Raw genomic sequence first — 15,055 nt, 5'->3', positions numbered from 1 at the left:
AAATGTAGACTCCTACAAGCTCACATCATAATTGTAAAACAGTGCTTGATAAATCCCAGGCGCCGGGTCACCATACTTGACTACTGTGTTCCCTCGCATTAGCTGACATGGCGTAAAACACTCGAGGGAATCCAGCCTTTTGAATGAGGGGGGGGGGGGTCTGGTCCGTTGTTTGCATGGGCGGAGGTATGGGGGAGGCATGCATTAAAGATGGAGTTGTCTGATCTAATGTATATGTGCATATATAAATTGACATCATCATCATTGTGTTTCTTCAGCAATAATGACCGTACCACCCCCCCCCCAGACTTTCAAGTCTATCTCCGCCTATTGTTCTCGGCATGCAGGGAAAAGCAAAGTTTAATAAGGATCACAATATATGGAACAACTATAGTATAATCCTTTTGGCGATGTGTTGCAAAATTTTTCTTTGAGAAAAACGCCCGAAAGCATGACAAGGATTCGCTGAGAGAAATGATTCATGCTTTCAGATGTTTTCTTGCCAAAGAAAAAAATCGGCAACACATTGCCAAAAAGGGATAACAAAATGGCTGTTTAAAACTAAAAATGATGATAATAAAAAACAAAAACAACAAAACTATATTAAAATAAATAAGGGATCAAGATAAAAAAAAATATGCATCCTAGATCAGAACGGTATGTAGGGTACAATGTATAACGGGGGAAAAAGTTCTAAAAATATGTGTGCATATGCTAATGGACTCAATAAATTCAAATGCAGCGGTAAAGCCTGTTATAATTACTAGTGAACTTCTAAAGGTGACGTCACCTTAAGATGATAATAGTTGAAAAGGAAATAGCAACCCAAAAAGTCAAAGGAATAATAATAGCGGCAAGGAAAAAACACCAACAGAAGAAAGTGACGGACCAGGAAGAAAAGTGCTAACAGGCTAGAAAGGAAAGAAATGGGGAATTATACTATAGCTTTTCCCAATATGGATTTAGCCAGATTTAAATAGATCTACTACTACTTAATCATACATGCACCTTTTGTACATTTCCTCTGCGGAATTTCTAATGAATCGGTATATGCCAGAACATGCGTATGTATGAGTGTGGCCCCAACTTAATTATGTTGTCAGATTTGTGCTTGTACTTTGTTGATGTTGCTGGCATCTGCCTTCCATATTTTGAAATGAAGATGGTAAATACGTGAATTTTGTTGTTATGTAAGCATTGTGTTGAAGATCTGCGTTCACTCTGGGAAGAGACTTTTCCTATTGGGAAACCAGCTTAAATTCATAGTCAAAGTTAGAAAACAACAGAAAATCAACTTCAGCTGCCCATCGTTGGTCTGCCAACGCCACAACTAGATTCGCTTGGTCAGTCCAAACAAGCGCACATTTTGGCATCCCCTTGTAATGTTTAAGGATAGATTAAAGGGTGAAAAATTGCAACCGATCTGGGTCCACACTTAGGGCACCAGATCTCTCCTCCCCCCCCCCCAGTTGCGACCCTGACTACAGTAACTAGAAAATTGGTATTGCCAGCTGAATGAAATTTTTTATGTGATTGATAACAATGTCTAAGGATGACTCAAAAGTTTCTGATTTTATTACAGTACAGCCAAACCCATTATAACACTCTCAATGTCACGCTGAACCTGCTCATCATCAGAAATTTTCAATTAAGTGGGGAAAAAATTAGGACAGTCTTTCGTGAGTAAAAACCATGCTTTGCTGTTAAGAAAACTGTCTGGTGCCTAAATATTTTTTTGATTTGTCAAGCTCGGACATAAAGCAATGCACATGTTGAGGTTTCAGAAGAAAAAAAGATTACACACACAAAACATATCACTTTAGAACGTTCAAGTATTCAATCACATGAAGGATGTGAAAAATGATGCACTCCCGTGCATCATTTTTCATTGAATTCATAAAAATTTTTAATGTTTTAAAAACCCATTGATGAATGTCTTGAGGAGGTAGAGAGTGTACAGACACAGAAATCTGAATAACAATGCTGGGTCACCGATGCTATCTTTGCATGGTATATGACATTGTTCAGAGACACCACATGCACTGGTGCAAGGCAGCCATTTGTGCATTTCAATGCAACCTGCAAGCCATTAAGCTGTACTAAACCCATTATCAAGTTGCTTGAACACCATGAAAAATTAACTCATAACAGTGACAGCCTTTCTTTTGGTTTCCCGGGGAAGAATATAGATAGGATATTTTCCCCTAACACACGAGCTTGAGGCAACCACTGATAGATGACGTCTTCATTTCCAACCTAACTTGTTAACAGCAGTAAATTGTGTATAGTGATATGACCAGAGCTCTAAAACCTTCCAATCATTCTTAACATGAGTATAGCGAGAGGGGATATATTCCATAATTGCAGTAAATATCAATTGGCCAGGCTTATAAAATTGATGGCACTTCTCGGCTTGTAAGCTGCCATCCCATCTAAATCATGTGAGAACTTAGCAAATCACTCAATAAAATCATCTTATATAGAGTCACTGGCATAGAGCAAACATTGGGGGGGGGGGCAGAAAGGTGCCAACCACAGTACTCAAGCCCTTATGCAGGAAGGGGTAAGTGGTGCATTGCCTTGTATATTCGTTAATTATTGGGGTGGCTGAAACAGCTTCAGCCCCTATGTTCCCGGGCCTATGTCCTTACTTGTACATTATAAACTAAGCTCAAGACACACACACTGGAACACATTTTAATTAATGTTCTGTAGTTTAAAAGAAGCAAGCAACCTTACCTTATTACAATCTGGAAATCAGGATTAAAATAGGGATATAATTAAAAAATATCCAGAGGAAAGATGTTTGGGTTCAATTCCGTTTCTTAACCACTAGAAACATCAAGCTGGTCATTTTAACCATTTTCAATCCATTTTCATTGTGACATAAATTGTTTATTTGAAGGGGTGGCAAGACAATTATTTAAAACAGTGGTGGATTACCACAAAGGCGTATGAGGCCTCAGCAAAGCAGGAGATTCTGAATCATTTGGTGCCTCATCCTCAAAACCAAAATTGTCAGTTAATATGAGAATTATAAAATAATAATTATAGGCAAATTTTAATATCTTCTAAAACCTATTTTCATGGTGGGTATTGAGTAATAGACATTGATTCCAATTAAAAAAAAAAAAAAGCAAAAAAAAAAATCATGATAAATTAAACAAAAAGATAGCTAATTTGGTTCCAAATTGTCAAAACTTGCAAACCTGCTGCTTGTATCTGATCACAGTGCACTGCAAGCCGATACACTCTTCATCTCCTGCCCAGCACGTTCCGCGGGGTCCCTTCATTACTTCACATTACATCATTTGATATGTTGATGGTTCTAGTAGTTAAATCTCAAATAAAATTGATAACAGGATTCAACGACTGAAATGTTTAGTATGAACTTTGATAGAACGTGAAAAGTTCTGAAGGTCTTTTTAAATCTGTTAAGTCTAAAAAAACGGTTATGTTTCTGGACTTATTGACTCACACATGGCACAGCAAATACGTAGATGCAGGATAGAAATATTGGCAAGAAGTTTTAAAGCAAATTATTTCAACAGTTAAACTTTTGGTAAATTTGGGAATAGCATTTTGTGGCTGCGAAGAAGACACAGATTCAAATCGAAAAGGAAATTTCTTAAGTTGCATAGACTGTCTCACAGAATTTGATAATTTTTTGAGTAATCATTTGCAAAAATACAATAATCCTGGAGAGGCAACATTAATTATTTGTCACACACTGTTTGTAACGAGTTTATAAATTTGATGGGGAGCAAAATTGAAACATTTTTAATTGCTGAAGTTCAAGAAGCATTGTATTTTTTTCTTCTTATCAAAGTATTTTATTGTTACAGGTTTTCCCCAAGAACTCGGTAGAAGCAGTTACACAGGTAATGATATTGACAATAATTAGATTTTCATTTCACAAATAATTCTAAACCAATCAATTTTGAATATTTAGATTTTTTTCAATGTTTTGTTTGAGGTAAACTGAGGTAAGTAGAACTGCTTTTTCATTAGTTTGAATTCAACCTAGCACCTACATTGGAAAAGGCAGCGAAACTTTAAAATATGGCAACATTTTTTTCAGTGCCCCTTGAGAAGATTAATTTTGTTTTTCAGTGGAGCATTGGAATCTGATGCTGATTGTTCTTTAAAATCATTCATAAAATGATGATTCATAAATAAATGAAGTTTATACAGAGGAAAAAAAATCATATAAACAATAGTTTCCCTAACTTTTTGTTCCATCGCCCCTTTCATCTGAAATTTTTTTCCCTCATCGCTCCCTTACTCATTGGAGCCCATAGGATCCTATGTTAAATCTGTAGCTTCTATCACACCCCCCCCCCCCAGACCATTCCATCACCCACTTTGGGAAATACTGATTTGAATCATAAAAAAGCCCAAATGTTTTATTATTTTGGGATGAAAAGCTAATTTACTACTTTATTGTTCAGAAAACTCACAATGTTAATTAATAATTTTAGAACGTAGAAAACTCACAATGTAAAAATACCCCCCCCCCCAAAAAAAATAATATCTGATATTGTGTAAGGCAAATACGAAGAGGAAATTCGAGCGAAAACCTCTTAATTCCTACTTTACTGAATAAAATTGCGCAGTGCAATAGCGGAAGTTCGCGACGGAAATCGACTCCACATCAACGCGACAGATCGGCTAGTCTGAAGCCAAACCTCAACTTGAGAGACATTGGGTTAGACATTGTGTGTTTCCATTGCAAAAAAAGCAACCACCAGACTCAAAACTGTCGAGTGAAACACAAGCTCTATAATTATGCCAGATTTGTTTCAAAAAAGGTCACATCAGTAGAGTATGTATTACAGAGTTTCTGAAACGGAAAAATAAAATCAGATCTGAAGGAAATAGTGTTCCATATGTGGAAAATCCTGATCACTTAAGTAAGCCAAATTGTTGATATACAGTCAGCCCCCCGTATTCGCGGTTTTTTTTCTTTATTGGAAATTTTTTTTGACAACACTCAGCAATCGTTGTTCACGTGTTTCGTTTACAAAATTTGAGTTGTGTTTGTTTAGGATGGCTCATTCTTCTAAATGCTACTGATAATGCTTTGAAAAGGTAAATAAAAGTGAAAAATTGGTTGTATTGACTATGCTTGGTGAAGTCAATACCTGCTGTGGTCCGCCATTACGGAATAAACGAATCTATGGTGAGATATATCAGGAAAAAGGAATCTGAAATTCGTTCAGCCATAGCCGTAGCTGCACCCGTGGCAGTCAAAACTTTGCAACGCCTATGGGATCCATGTGTTTCACGTACAGAAAATGGTTTTTTTTGGGGTACAAGACTGACAGAAAAATGTCTTCCAATTGATAGTAATATTATAACAGAGAAAAGGGGAAAAATTTTATTCTTCCATAAGGAAAGGGCTGGTGAAATGTCAATTTCATCAGTTTCATCAGAATTCTATGCAAGTAAAGGTTGTTTCATAGGTTTAAGAAACAATTCGGATTGCACAATGTAAAAAGCACTGGCGATCAAGCCTCTGCCGATCAGGAGGCAGCTAGAAAATTTCCAAAGACTTTGTAGAAAATTATTGAAGAGACGGGTTATGCACATCAGCAGGTGTTTAACGCTGACGAGCTCCTGGTTTTTAGGCAAGTAGAGATAGACTTACTATGTTGTTTTGCGCAAATGCGTATGGGTACATGATAAAACCCACCATCATTTTCAAATCTTCGAATCCGTGAGCACTAAAGGGAAGGATAAGCCAAAGCTCCCAGTATTTTGGACGAACAATGGACTATGAAAACACTTTTCCTGGATTGGTTTAAACGGTTTTTTGTTCCGGAAGTCAGAAGGTACTGTACCTTGATAGTGAATACATGCTATTCTCAAAGTTCTTTTGATATTGGGTTGACCGAGGAGGAGTTAATGTAGTTGACTGGTCCTGAAACTGAAGCAGCACCAGATGAAAAAGATCGAGATAAAGAAGTAGAAGTTCATCATAAGTAACATAGCGAAAGGGAATCGCAAGCTCAAATCAGGTTCAAGTTCTGCAACACCAGTTGCCACCTATCAAATTTTATGTTGAGAAGGTTATAAGAAGAGCATAGCTATCACTTGAATCTCCTTTTAAATCAATTAGAATTGCAAATTCATTTGGCAAATTATGTTTATTCAGGAAAAAAGAGGCAAGTGTTATTAAATGTGTTAATATTAAATTAAGACATTTAATAACACTTATCTAATCTCCAATCTATCTAATTCTAATCTAACACTTGTCTAATTTGTCTAAATCTCCTGGCTATTTTTATTTTTGTGAGAAATATATAATTGAAAATTATTTTCACTGTACATATTGGTTCAGAGACATCTATTATTTCTTAAAAGTACATGTTTTCAACATACTTAGTTTTTGATCAGTGTTCCGAAACATGTAAAAATTTGTTTCTCCTGGCATTATATAACCAGAAGGAAGGTTTGATCATAAGTTAAGGGGGAAAAAAACGTAAACAAAATCCAAATTTTTTGGTTGCAACATCAAGCTGCAGTAATGTTTCATCTAAAGACTGTTTTGAGAATGCAACTTGTGCCTCGGCAAAACAGGGACAAATTAGAAATCTGTTGTCCCCCATAAACTTGAGGAAAGAAAGAGAAACACAAAAAAAAAAAAAAAAAAAAATGAATATAGATGCAATTGACAAAAAAATTATTCAGAGTATCAAAGTGCTTGTTCAAGTTGAAAGTTGGAGGTTGTGAGTGCCAAGCATAAATATAAAGTGCTGAATTTGGTAAAATGCCTTGTTAGATTTGCCTATCTCTTTTTTTAACATAGTTAAATTTAAATTAATTTTTTCATCAAAAATTTTTAACAAACTTCATTGCTGACTATATTTCATTTATTAGCAGGTAAAAAAAAGCGTCCCCAAGATTTTTTTTTTTTCGATAACTTTTTTGTGTCCTATTTCATGAGAATGACTCACATAAATGTCTGAGCTTTTACTTTTTTCTACTGTACATGATCCAGGCTTTATAGATCTATATATATAAAATTGATTTTCTATCTGTCTGTCTGTGTGTATGGTCTCTATACAAATCTACAATTTTAGACCGATCGTCGCCAAATTTTACATATATACCAAATGGGACCCGACTTGAACGATAGGCTACTTTAAAATTTCATCAGAGCAGGGCAAATGCCCCAAATAGGCAAAAAACCATAGGGCAACAATGGTTTTTGGGCCTCAACAATCACTTTCCAAACGTTTACTTTGATTACCGTGGTTCCCTAGCAATGCGTTTCAGACGTGTATATGTCTTTACAATGGTTTGTCATTTCTTCAACGTTGCCAATGTATGTATAATAGTTTATGCCTTTATAATAGTTTGCCATATTTTCAATACTCCCAGTAATGAGGTTTTTTTTGGATGACGTCATAATCATCATCAGTATTGCTTTGAGGGTCAGGGAAAGAGTGATCCTCATAGAAGTCAGTGTTAAAATTTCCGATTTTATTGTAGAAATGCGGAAATTTGGTGGGGTTTTCTGTCACATTAATAATTTTAAAAATTGTATTAAATACTCGATTTTTGAAATATTGAGTTCGCTTTGAGAGATATACGAAGCCCAGGAGATTAAATAGAAAGTAATTAGCAGGATCTACTTTTGAGTTGGATATCCATGCAATAATATTGATTTCAACTTTTTTTTTATATCTTCTCAAGCATGAAAATTAATGTTTCCGTATTGTCTTTTGATATTCAACTGCATAAATTCATGTGGGTTAGGATATTTTAAAATTAATTATGGGCCCATAAAAAGAAAAAATTCCACAGCTTTAATTAAGCATTTTTTGAAGCAGAAACAGGCAGAGATAGATAACTTGAAGTTCAAAAGGCAGAATCGAAATACCTAGCACCCTTTAAAAAAAGAAAAAAATATATATTTATTGTTTTACGTTTCTTTAAATCTAGATTTGTTTGTTTCATGAGTCGCACAGGAAGTCGCCATATTGGTGAACTTGGACACGGTTTGCATGTCCCTCAAAAAAAGAGGGAGATATCACGTGATCCAAAAAAGTCTCATTGAAGAAAACCCGGGCAACGCCGGGTATTATAGCTAGTTGTCTATAATGGTGCATAATAGACAATCTATAAAGGTACATAATGAGCCAATAATGGTACTTAAATGTCTGAGTTAGTGTTTGGGGTGGATATAGTCCCTTAATTTTGATTTCAATACGTTTTCTTAGTTTTATTTGGAGTCATGTGCATTGCATAATTTTTATCTTTATGTGAATATAACAATTTCAGGTGACAGTTTGGAAACGTTACAATGACTTCAAGAAATTACATAAGGCTCTACATGCTTTACACCAAGGGCTGTACCTAAAAGGAACATTTCCAACATTTGCAAAAGCTCGATTTTTCGGTGAGTGTTTTTTATATATATACACAGTGAAACCGGTCTATAACGATACTGTAGGGGAAAAATATTGTTATAGACAGGCTATCTTCGTAGATAGTTTGAGCATTTGGGCTATTGAATAGGAATTCTGCTGGGACCAAAGAAAATATTGTTATATGCAGGTTTCACTATATACCAGGGTTGGAGAGTTTTTGCTATAGGTGGGAAAAAACCACTATAAAAAACGGCTGGCGAAAATAGGTTTTGGTTAAGTGGCAAAAACTTTTCCCCCATTTATGCATGTGAGGTATTACTGAGCATTTGTTTATTTTTTTAAATGCAAATAAGATAGTTTTGAACACAAATGCACATTTCTTACTAAACTTTACTATAAGAATTAATAAATTTTTGAGGTGGTGTGTTTTTTCCATTTCTGAAAAAAACTGCAGTAAAAATTGTCCTGGCAATAATGGGTTTTGTCCACGCCTCAATATTGGTATACTTTTTTTTCTAGCACCATTTTTGAAAAAAAAAAAAACAACAAAAAAATTGTTTGAAACACACAAACTCTGGTTAAAAAATTATATTAACAAGGATATATATATTCTTATCAAATTTTATCAGTCAAATAATAAGCATAAATTATGTTTTACAAAAGTGTTCAAAACATCTAACCCTATCATTCACACAATTGTGTTTACATGGATTGTTTTTAATCTTTTTGGTGCATTACTTTGAATACGCCAGCTCGGAAATATCACGGGCACGAGAAATAGAGGGCGAAACCTCAGCCCGTCAAAAGGACGGCTGAGGTTTCGCTTCCTTCTCGCGCCCGTGCGCGAGAGGGAAGGGGTTAAGGTGTAAAAAAAACAAAACATTGTAGTTGGTGCAAACAAATATTTATTAAAAATAATGTTATGATAATATGAATTTTACAGTTACATCACTAACTACTAAAATGATTTACACTATTTTACACTTGCATACTGTTTAAGAATTATATTGGACAAAAAGTATTTTAGTTAGCTTGTTAGTTTGCAACCTATTTCTTTTCTCAGTCATTATTTGACCTGCTTTAGAAAAAATGCTTTCACAAGGAACTGATCTGGTTGGTATGCAAAGCCTTCTTGTTGCTATTTTGTACAAATGAGGGTATATTAACTTTCTTTGATCCCACCAAAGTAAAGTGTCAGACAGCTTAGGTAAAAGTGGTTCAGATAACTATTTATCTATTTTCACAATACTAGCTGCTTTAGGGGGTTTGTCTTGCTGCTAGAGCTACTATTTCTTCATCGAATTTCGTCCAAATCTTCGACTAGCTTGGGGAACCCGGGACAAAGGAAATTTGAGGTTGAGCGGAGAAGGAAGCCAAGGGGTCATTTTGGTTGTGGTCCATGGTGATTAATGCTTGGATTTTTGTGACTAACCCTTCGTAAACCATCCAATTTCCTTGTATTTTTAAATTTGGACTTTTTAAAGCGGTTGTCAAACAATGCTGATTCAGGGATTAATGCATGGTCCTTTGATTTCATCCTGTCACAGATTTCCCTTAGCAGCTTATCTCACATTTCTTTTAATACAATAGGAAAACTTGTTTTTTTCATATGTCTTCGACAAAATCATTGTTTTAGACAAAGTTACACTTTTAGCAGCACTCAATTCTTTGGTTACATCATTAAAAATTTCTAGAGTATTAATGCTATGCTCAATAATAATCCAATCACTCCTAGAAAGTGTTGTTTCATCATACTGTAAAAGTGCAAGAGTGGATAATATTAGGTTGTTATTACTAAATAATCTCTTTAACATTTTATAAGTGGAGTTCCAACGTGTTGGTACATCTTAAATTAATTTTAACTCCAGCAATTTCATTTGCTTTTGGGTTTTGTGAAGCCGAGTCAGGGCATTTGAGCTTTTTCTAAAATATTGTACTACCGTTTTGCATTTTCTGCCCTATTCCCCCACTTGAACGTTACTGATCCTGCTAATATGCGTTAGGCGGTAGGGGCAGGGTTAACGAAATTTTGCTGACAAGAGGGGTGGAAGGGGGTCAGAGTTTTGCAGACCTTTGTTGATGAGGGGAGTTAAAAATGGCTAAAAATCTGCTGACATAATACTTGAACTGCCCTTTATATAACAAAAATCTGGAGCTGCTCATGATATATAAAAAAAGAAATAGCAAAATACATAATTTATAAAAATTTGGTTTTTCAGATTTCTTCAAAAAAAATTTAGGTTTGTTAATTTAAAATAATCAAGGAGAGAGATTGGTTATTGGTCTACGAATAATGTTTATGAAAAAAACATTACTTTCTGATAAGTACTTAGACAAAAAACTAATTAAAATGAAAAATCCAAAAAAAACCCTTCCTCAGTAATAGTGTACAGCTTGAAAATGTAAACGACAAGGAACCATAAGAACTTTGAACTATAGAGCGCACTTGAACAAGACAGGTTGTATAAAGCACTGTATGTGTAACAGGAGTAGGTTGAACTCCTACTCTGAACTGAACGAACTAGTGAACTGAAAGGAAAAAGGGAAAGGTTTCTATTCGAATTTCTATCCTCAGAGTTTGGACCTTTAGCTTGGAGTGGCACTGTGTGGACTCGGGGAAGGATTGTGCGTGCACATTCCAATAGGTAGTGGAGCGGATAAAGAACTAAAGAACGATTGCTCACTAAAACGAAGACCGCTACGTACAGTTCTTTTTCCCGAACTAGTTCACTTGAACCAGTTAGTTCATTCATGAACTACACATCCCTAACCTGTAAGAAAAACTGTATGTAAGCCATAAAGACACAACACCTGGCTTTTTCTTCCTTACTATGACTATAATTCTATGGTACTCTTCTATGGAGCTTCATAAATTTAACCTGCATTGTGACTGCAATAAGCTCTGGCAAAAAAAGACTGTATTAAAATTTGTATATGCACTCTTGAAATCTGCACAAATGAAAGTTGTGTGTTAAACACTTTGAATGTTTTGATAACACCTCGACCAATTAAAAAAAATGAGCTACTCGTGTTTGGAGGCAAAGAAACAAATTTCAGCCATGAGTTGAAGTTAATTGAAAGTTGCAGACCAGGTGCATTGTCGTCAAAGAGCAATATATTAGGCACATAGACATACGCAGAATTTTCTCCAGGGGGTTTTCAGATTTTTTTTCCTTCTAGGGGGGGGGGGGTGTTAAGTTTTTTCCTGTAAAATAACACTATAATCTTGGCTATACTTTGCATATGCCAATGGTCAGGCAAATTATTTTCTAAACTTGGCGTTGGACTTCAGGTATAAAATTGTCACTTTCTCTGTGAAAATAGTAAATATCAAACAAGCTTTGGGATTCCATTCAAAAATCCCATCAAAGTTTCCGTCAATAACCTCTCAAAAATTGTTATAATTTCATTAAATATAATGTTGTGATCGAATAAAACAATTTTTTTCCACTTGATTATCACTTAATGATCTCCACTATCTCAGCAATAATCTAGTGATTATGCTTGAATTTCAGAAATATGCATTTTTCACAGAAAATCATGTAGCTCTAAACTCTCACAACTGAGGTAGTGTAAGTTGGGTATCACTGTACAGTGAAACCCCACAAAGGACTTCGATAATCTGCAGTGGATGGAATCAAGGCCACCTCAGATTATCAGAAAACTCTAATTAACTGGAAAAAACACTTGCTCCCTCTCTCTCTCTCTCTCCTGTCCTTCCATGTTGTTTAAAAAATCTGTTGGACTGCAGAATCTTATGAACCTTGAACTGTATTATTGCACATACACACTGTTTATACTTTGTTATTATTAAAACTGAAAATGTTTACTTTTTCTTTTGAATTTACATACATTTTATGAAATTTTGAAGGAAGATTCGATGATCAGGTTGTTGAAGAGAGGAGGCAGTGTGCTCTAGAGCTCTTGGAATTTGTTGCCAAATATCCACCGCTCTTTACTAGTCAGATATTTGTGAAGTTTTTTGAGGTAATCTTTTTTTTTCTTATTTAATATGTACAATGTTCACATGAGAGCTTAGACTAATTTAACCATTAGTATTCACATATTGTAATTACATCTGTATCTTAAGGTTTTGCTATTGTTTCAGGCTGGTCAGATTATTGAGAATCCACCTCTGAATGAAAAAGAGGAAAATTGCTTGGATCCTGTTCTGAAACCTGTAAATTTGAACACATCAACCTATTCAAGCTCTAGGTCAGTGGAAACAGTCTGAATATTGAATGACAACACATATGCAGGGTGTTGAAAAAAAAGCATCACCAAAATGAAAGGGCAATTCAAGCATACAATAACAATCCAAAATCGCATAGTAACATATGTGTGCAAATGCCATCCAGAGCCACTAGAGGAAGTTGTTGTGTCACACACTTGTAAACATACCTGGTAGCGTCATACATCTGGTATTTTTGAGAAGGTGAAGCAGCATTAATGTAATGCATCTGGCAAAACTTTGAGCATCTACTGTGGTAGTATTTTTCCTAAATAAATTACTGCAGAAGGATTCTTCTTCATCCTTGTATTACATATCATTTTAAATTATGTCTACTGCTTCCAGATTGTATTTGCACTCCTATGGTTCCTATGTGATTTTGGATTGTTATCGTATGCCTGAATTGCCCTTTCATTGTGATAGTGTTTTTTGTTGAAACACTGTCTAATCGTATTATTGTATTTTGAGGTACTGATCTGTCATCAAGATGACCATTTTAATTTAAAGTACTTTTGATGGTAGCCTGAAGGTTCCATTTGTGATTGAAGGGACAACCTTTTTTTAACTGTCAAAACAGTCCCACATACAGCTTAGCTGGTTCGTTTATTGCTAATTGATGGCTGTCGCAATAACTGACCAATATCCAATTTGATTTGTGTTTTATAAGTATTTTGGCATAATTGTTGAATTTATATGATGGATAGTTTCTTAAAATTCTTGCTGTATCACCAAAGCATATTTATATTAATAATAATTTAATGATTATAAAAGCACAAGGATTTTTTTATCTATTAAGACCAGATACAAGAATACCCACATTTTTCAGCATTGCAGGAAATTTGAGTTGCAGATTCCAGAAAATTCTTAAACATCCAGACTAAAATGCAGTGAAACCTCAATATAAAAATACTGTTGCTGTGGTGGTCGAGTGATCATAGTGACAGACTCGCATCATGAAGATCTGGATTCAAACCCCTCCATTGCCCCAGTGGTGGTTGGCTGAAGTTGGTTTTCTGTGGTTCCCAACTTCCAGGCGCGAATGTAAGCCGATTTCCCCATTAAAAAGTCTCGCCGTAGAAAGCAACAGCCCTACAACGGTATAATTATTCATTCATTATACTTCACTCACTATGAGTTGAGGAAAAATTCATAGTTAAAAGAAAATTGATTAGAGATAGCAGCGCTACACATAAAAAGTATTACACAGAAACAAACTTCACGGAAGGTTCACTATACATACACACGCATTCCAACATGTACCAATTCGTTAGAAGTTCTGCAGAGGATGAGGTACATGTCTGGTTTAGTAGTAGTAATATAAAAATACTCTGCAGACCAAGAAAAAATATCATTGCAGAGGGATTATCATTGTGTCAAGACGTAGCAGTTTAACATTAGAGTGTTATAGATATTTCCAAACAAGAATTGAAAATTTATCGTTGTAGAGGGATTTAAGTATTAAGTATTATTCGAGTATGTAACAAGGTTTTGCTGTAGTCGATTGACCTCATTTGAACCCAGTTGTTTCCCTGCATTACGTTTTACGAACTACTTTTAGATAGTTCCAATTTTTGCTTTTGCTACCACAAATCTTGATTTATTAAAAATGTCTGGTACTAAGCATATTTGTTCACATCGGTTACATGAATTAAATGGAAATATGAATAGGCTGCAAAGCATTACTGTATTCCTTGATCATGCATGTGAGAGTGGAATGAGCAGAGTGAAAAATTAAAGAATTGTGTAGCAAAATATAATTTAATTAAAAAGCAACAGAGCATATTTATTCAATCTTTAAACACACAAAAAAAGCATGTAGAATATGGTGTCTATATTTCCTGTTAATCTGCCGTTAATTAAATTAAAGCAATAAATAAATGTGCTCAATTTTTATTACCATTATCAAATTCCCATGTAAACAGGTTTATTTATGAAACTAAGAAAAACTACTTTTTTATTCTTATTTGCTTATCTATCCAATTCTTACTATGAAATCACTATCAGTTATTTTTTAATGTATTCTTTGATGCTCATTGAACCTCGCTTTTCCTGGCATGCCAAGAACAGGACTGTATTTTCAAATGCCGGGCCTGGCAGAGAATTGGCCATGCACAAACATTGAAAAGTTGTTGTCCCTGGATTTTCACAATGCACTGGCTAGGGTGAAGGAATACAGTAAAAATATTCTTGCCCTTGACTGGAATGTTTTAATTATTTATGTCTCTATGATTTCTCGTGACATAAAGTGTCAGATTTCATTCAGTCTCTGGCTTTTTTGTTGCAGTTATCGCAATGTTTTTAGATCAGTTGAATAGAAGTGCAGTTCAGTTGAATGGAATGCACATTATTTTTGAAGTGAAACTTCTTTAGGGATGGTGCAAATTTTCAGATCCACATCACAAAAAGTGAAATGGACGAATGGAAATGACATTACACAGTCGAGCCT

At 35.0% G+C, this 15,055-nt stretch overlaps 1 protein-coding gene across 1 annotated transcript in view; it reads left to right on the top strand.

Moving 5' to 3' along the window:
- LOC149075000 (inactive ribosomal protein S6 kinase delta-1) overlaps positions 1-15,055 on the top strand; it is a 33,954-nt gene that overhangs the window by 437 nt on the left and 18,462 nt on the right. The window contains exons 2-5 of the mRNA XM_089245979.1: positions 3,846-3,881; positions 8,290-8,407; positions 12,250-12,365; positions 12,487-12,593. Of these exons, the coding sequence (XP_089102105.1) occupies positions 3,846-3,881; positions 8,290-8,407; positions 12,250-12,365; positions 12,487-12,593 (377 nt within the window). The remainder of the gene's footprint in view (positions 1-3,845; positions 3,882-8,289; positions 8,408-12,249; positions 12,366-12,486; positions 12,594-15,055) is intronic.

The sequence above is a fragment of the Pholcus phalangioides genome, unplaced genomic scaffold (assembly GCF_987345545.1).
Source record: "Pholcus phalangioides strain wild (caught in Gottingen) unplaced genomic scaffold, Ppha-v1.0 ptg000016l_1, whole genome shotgun sequence".
Lineage (NCBI taxonomy): Eukaryota > Metazoa > Arthropoda > Arachnida > Araneae > Pholcidae > Pholcus > Pholcus phalangioides.
Note: the sequence above shows the minus strand (reverse complement) of the source record. Positions and strands in the feature narration are given on the sequence as shown.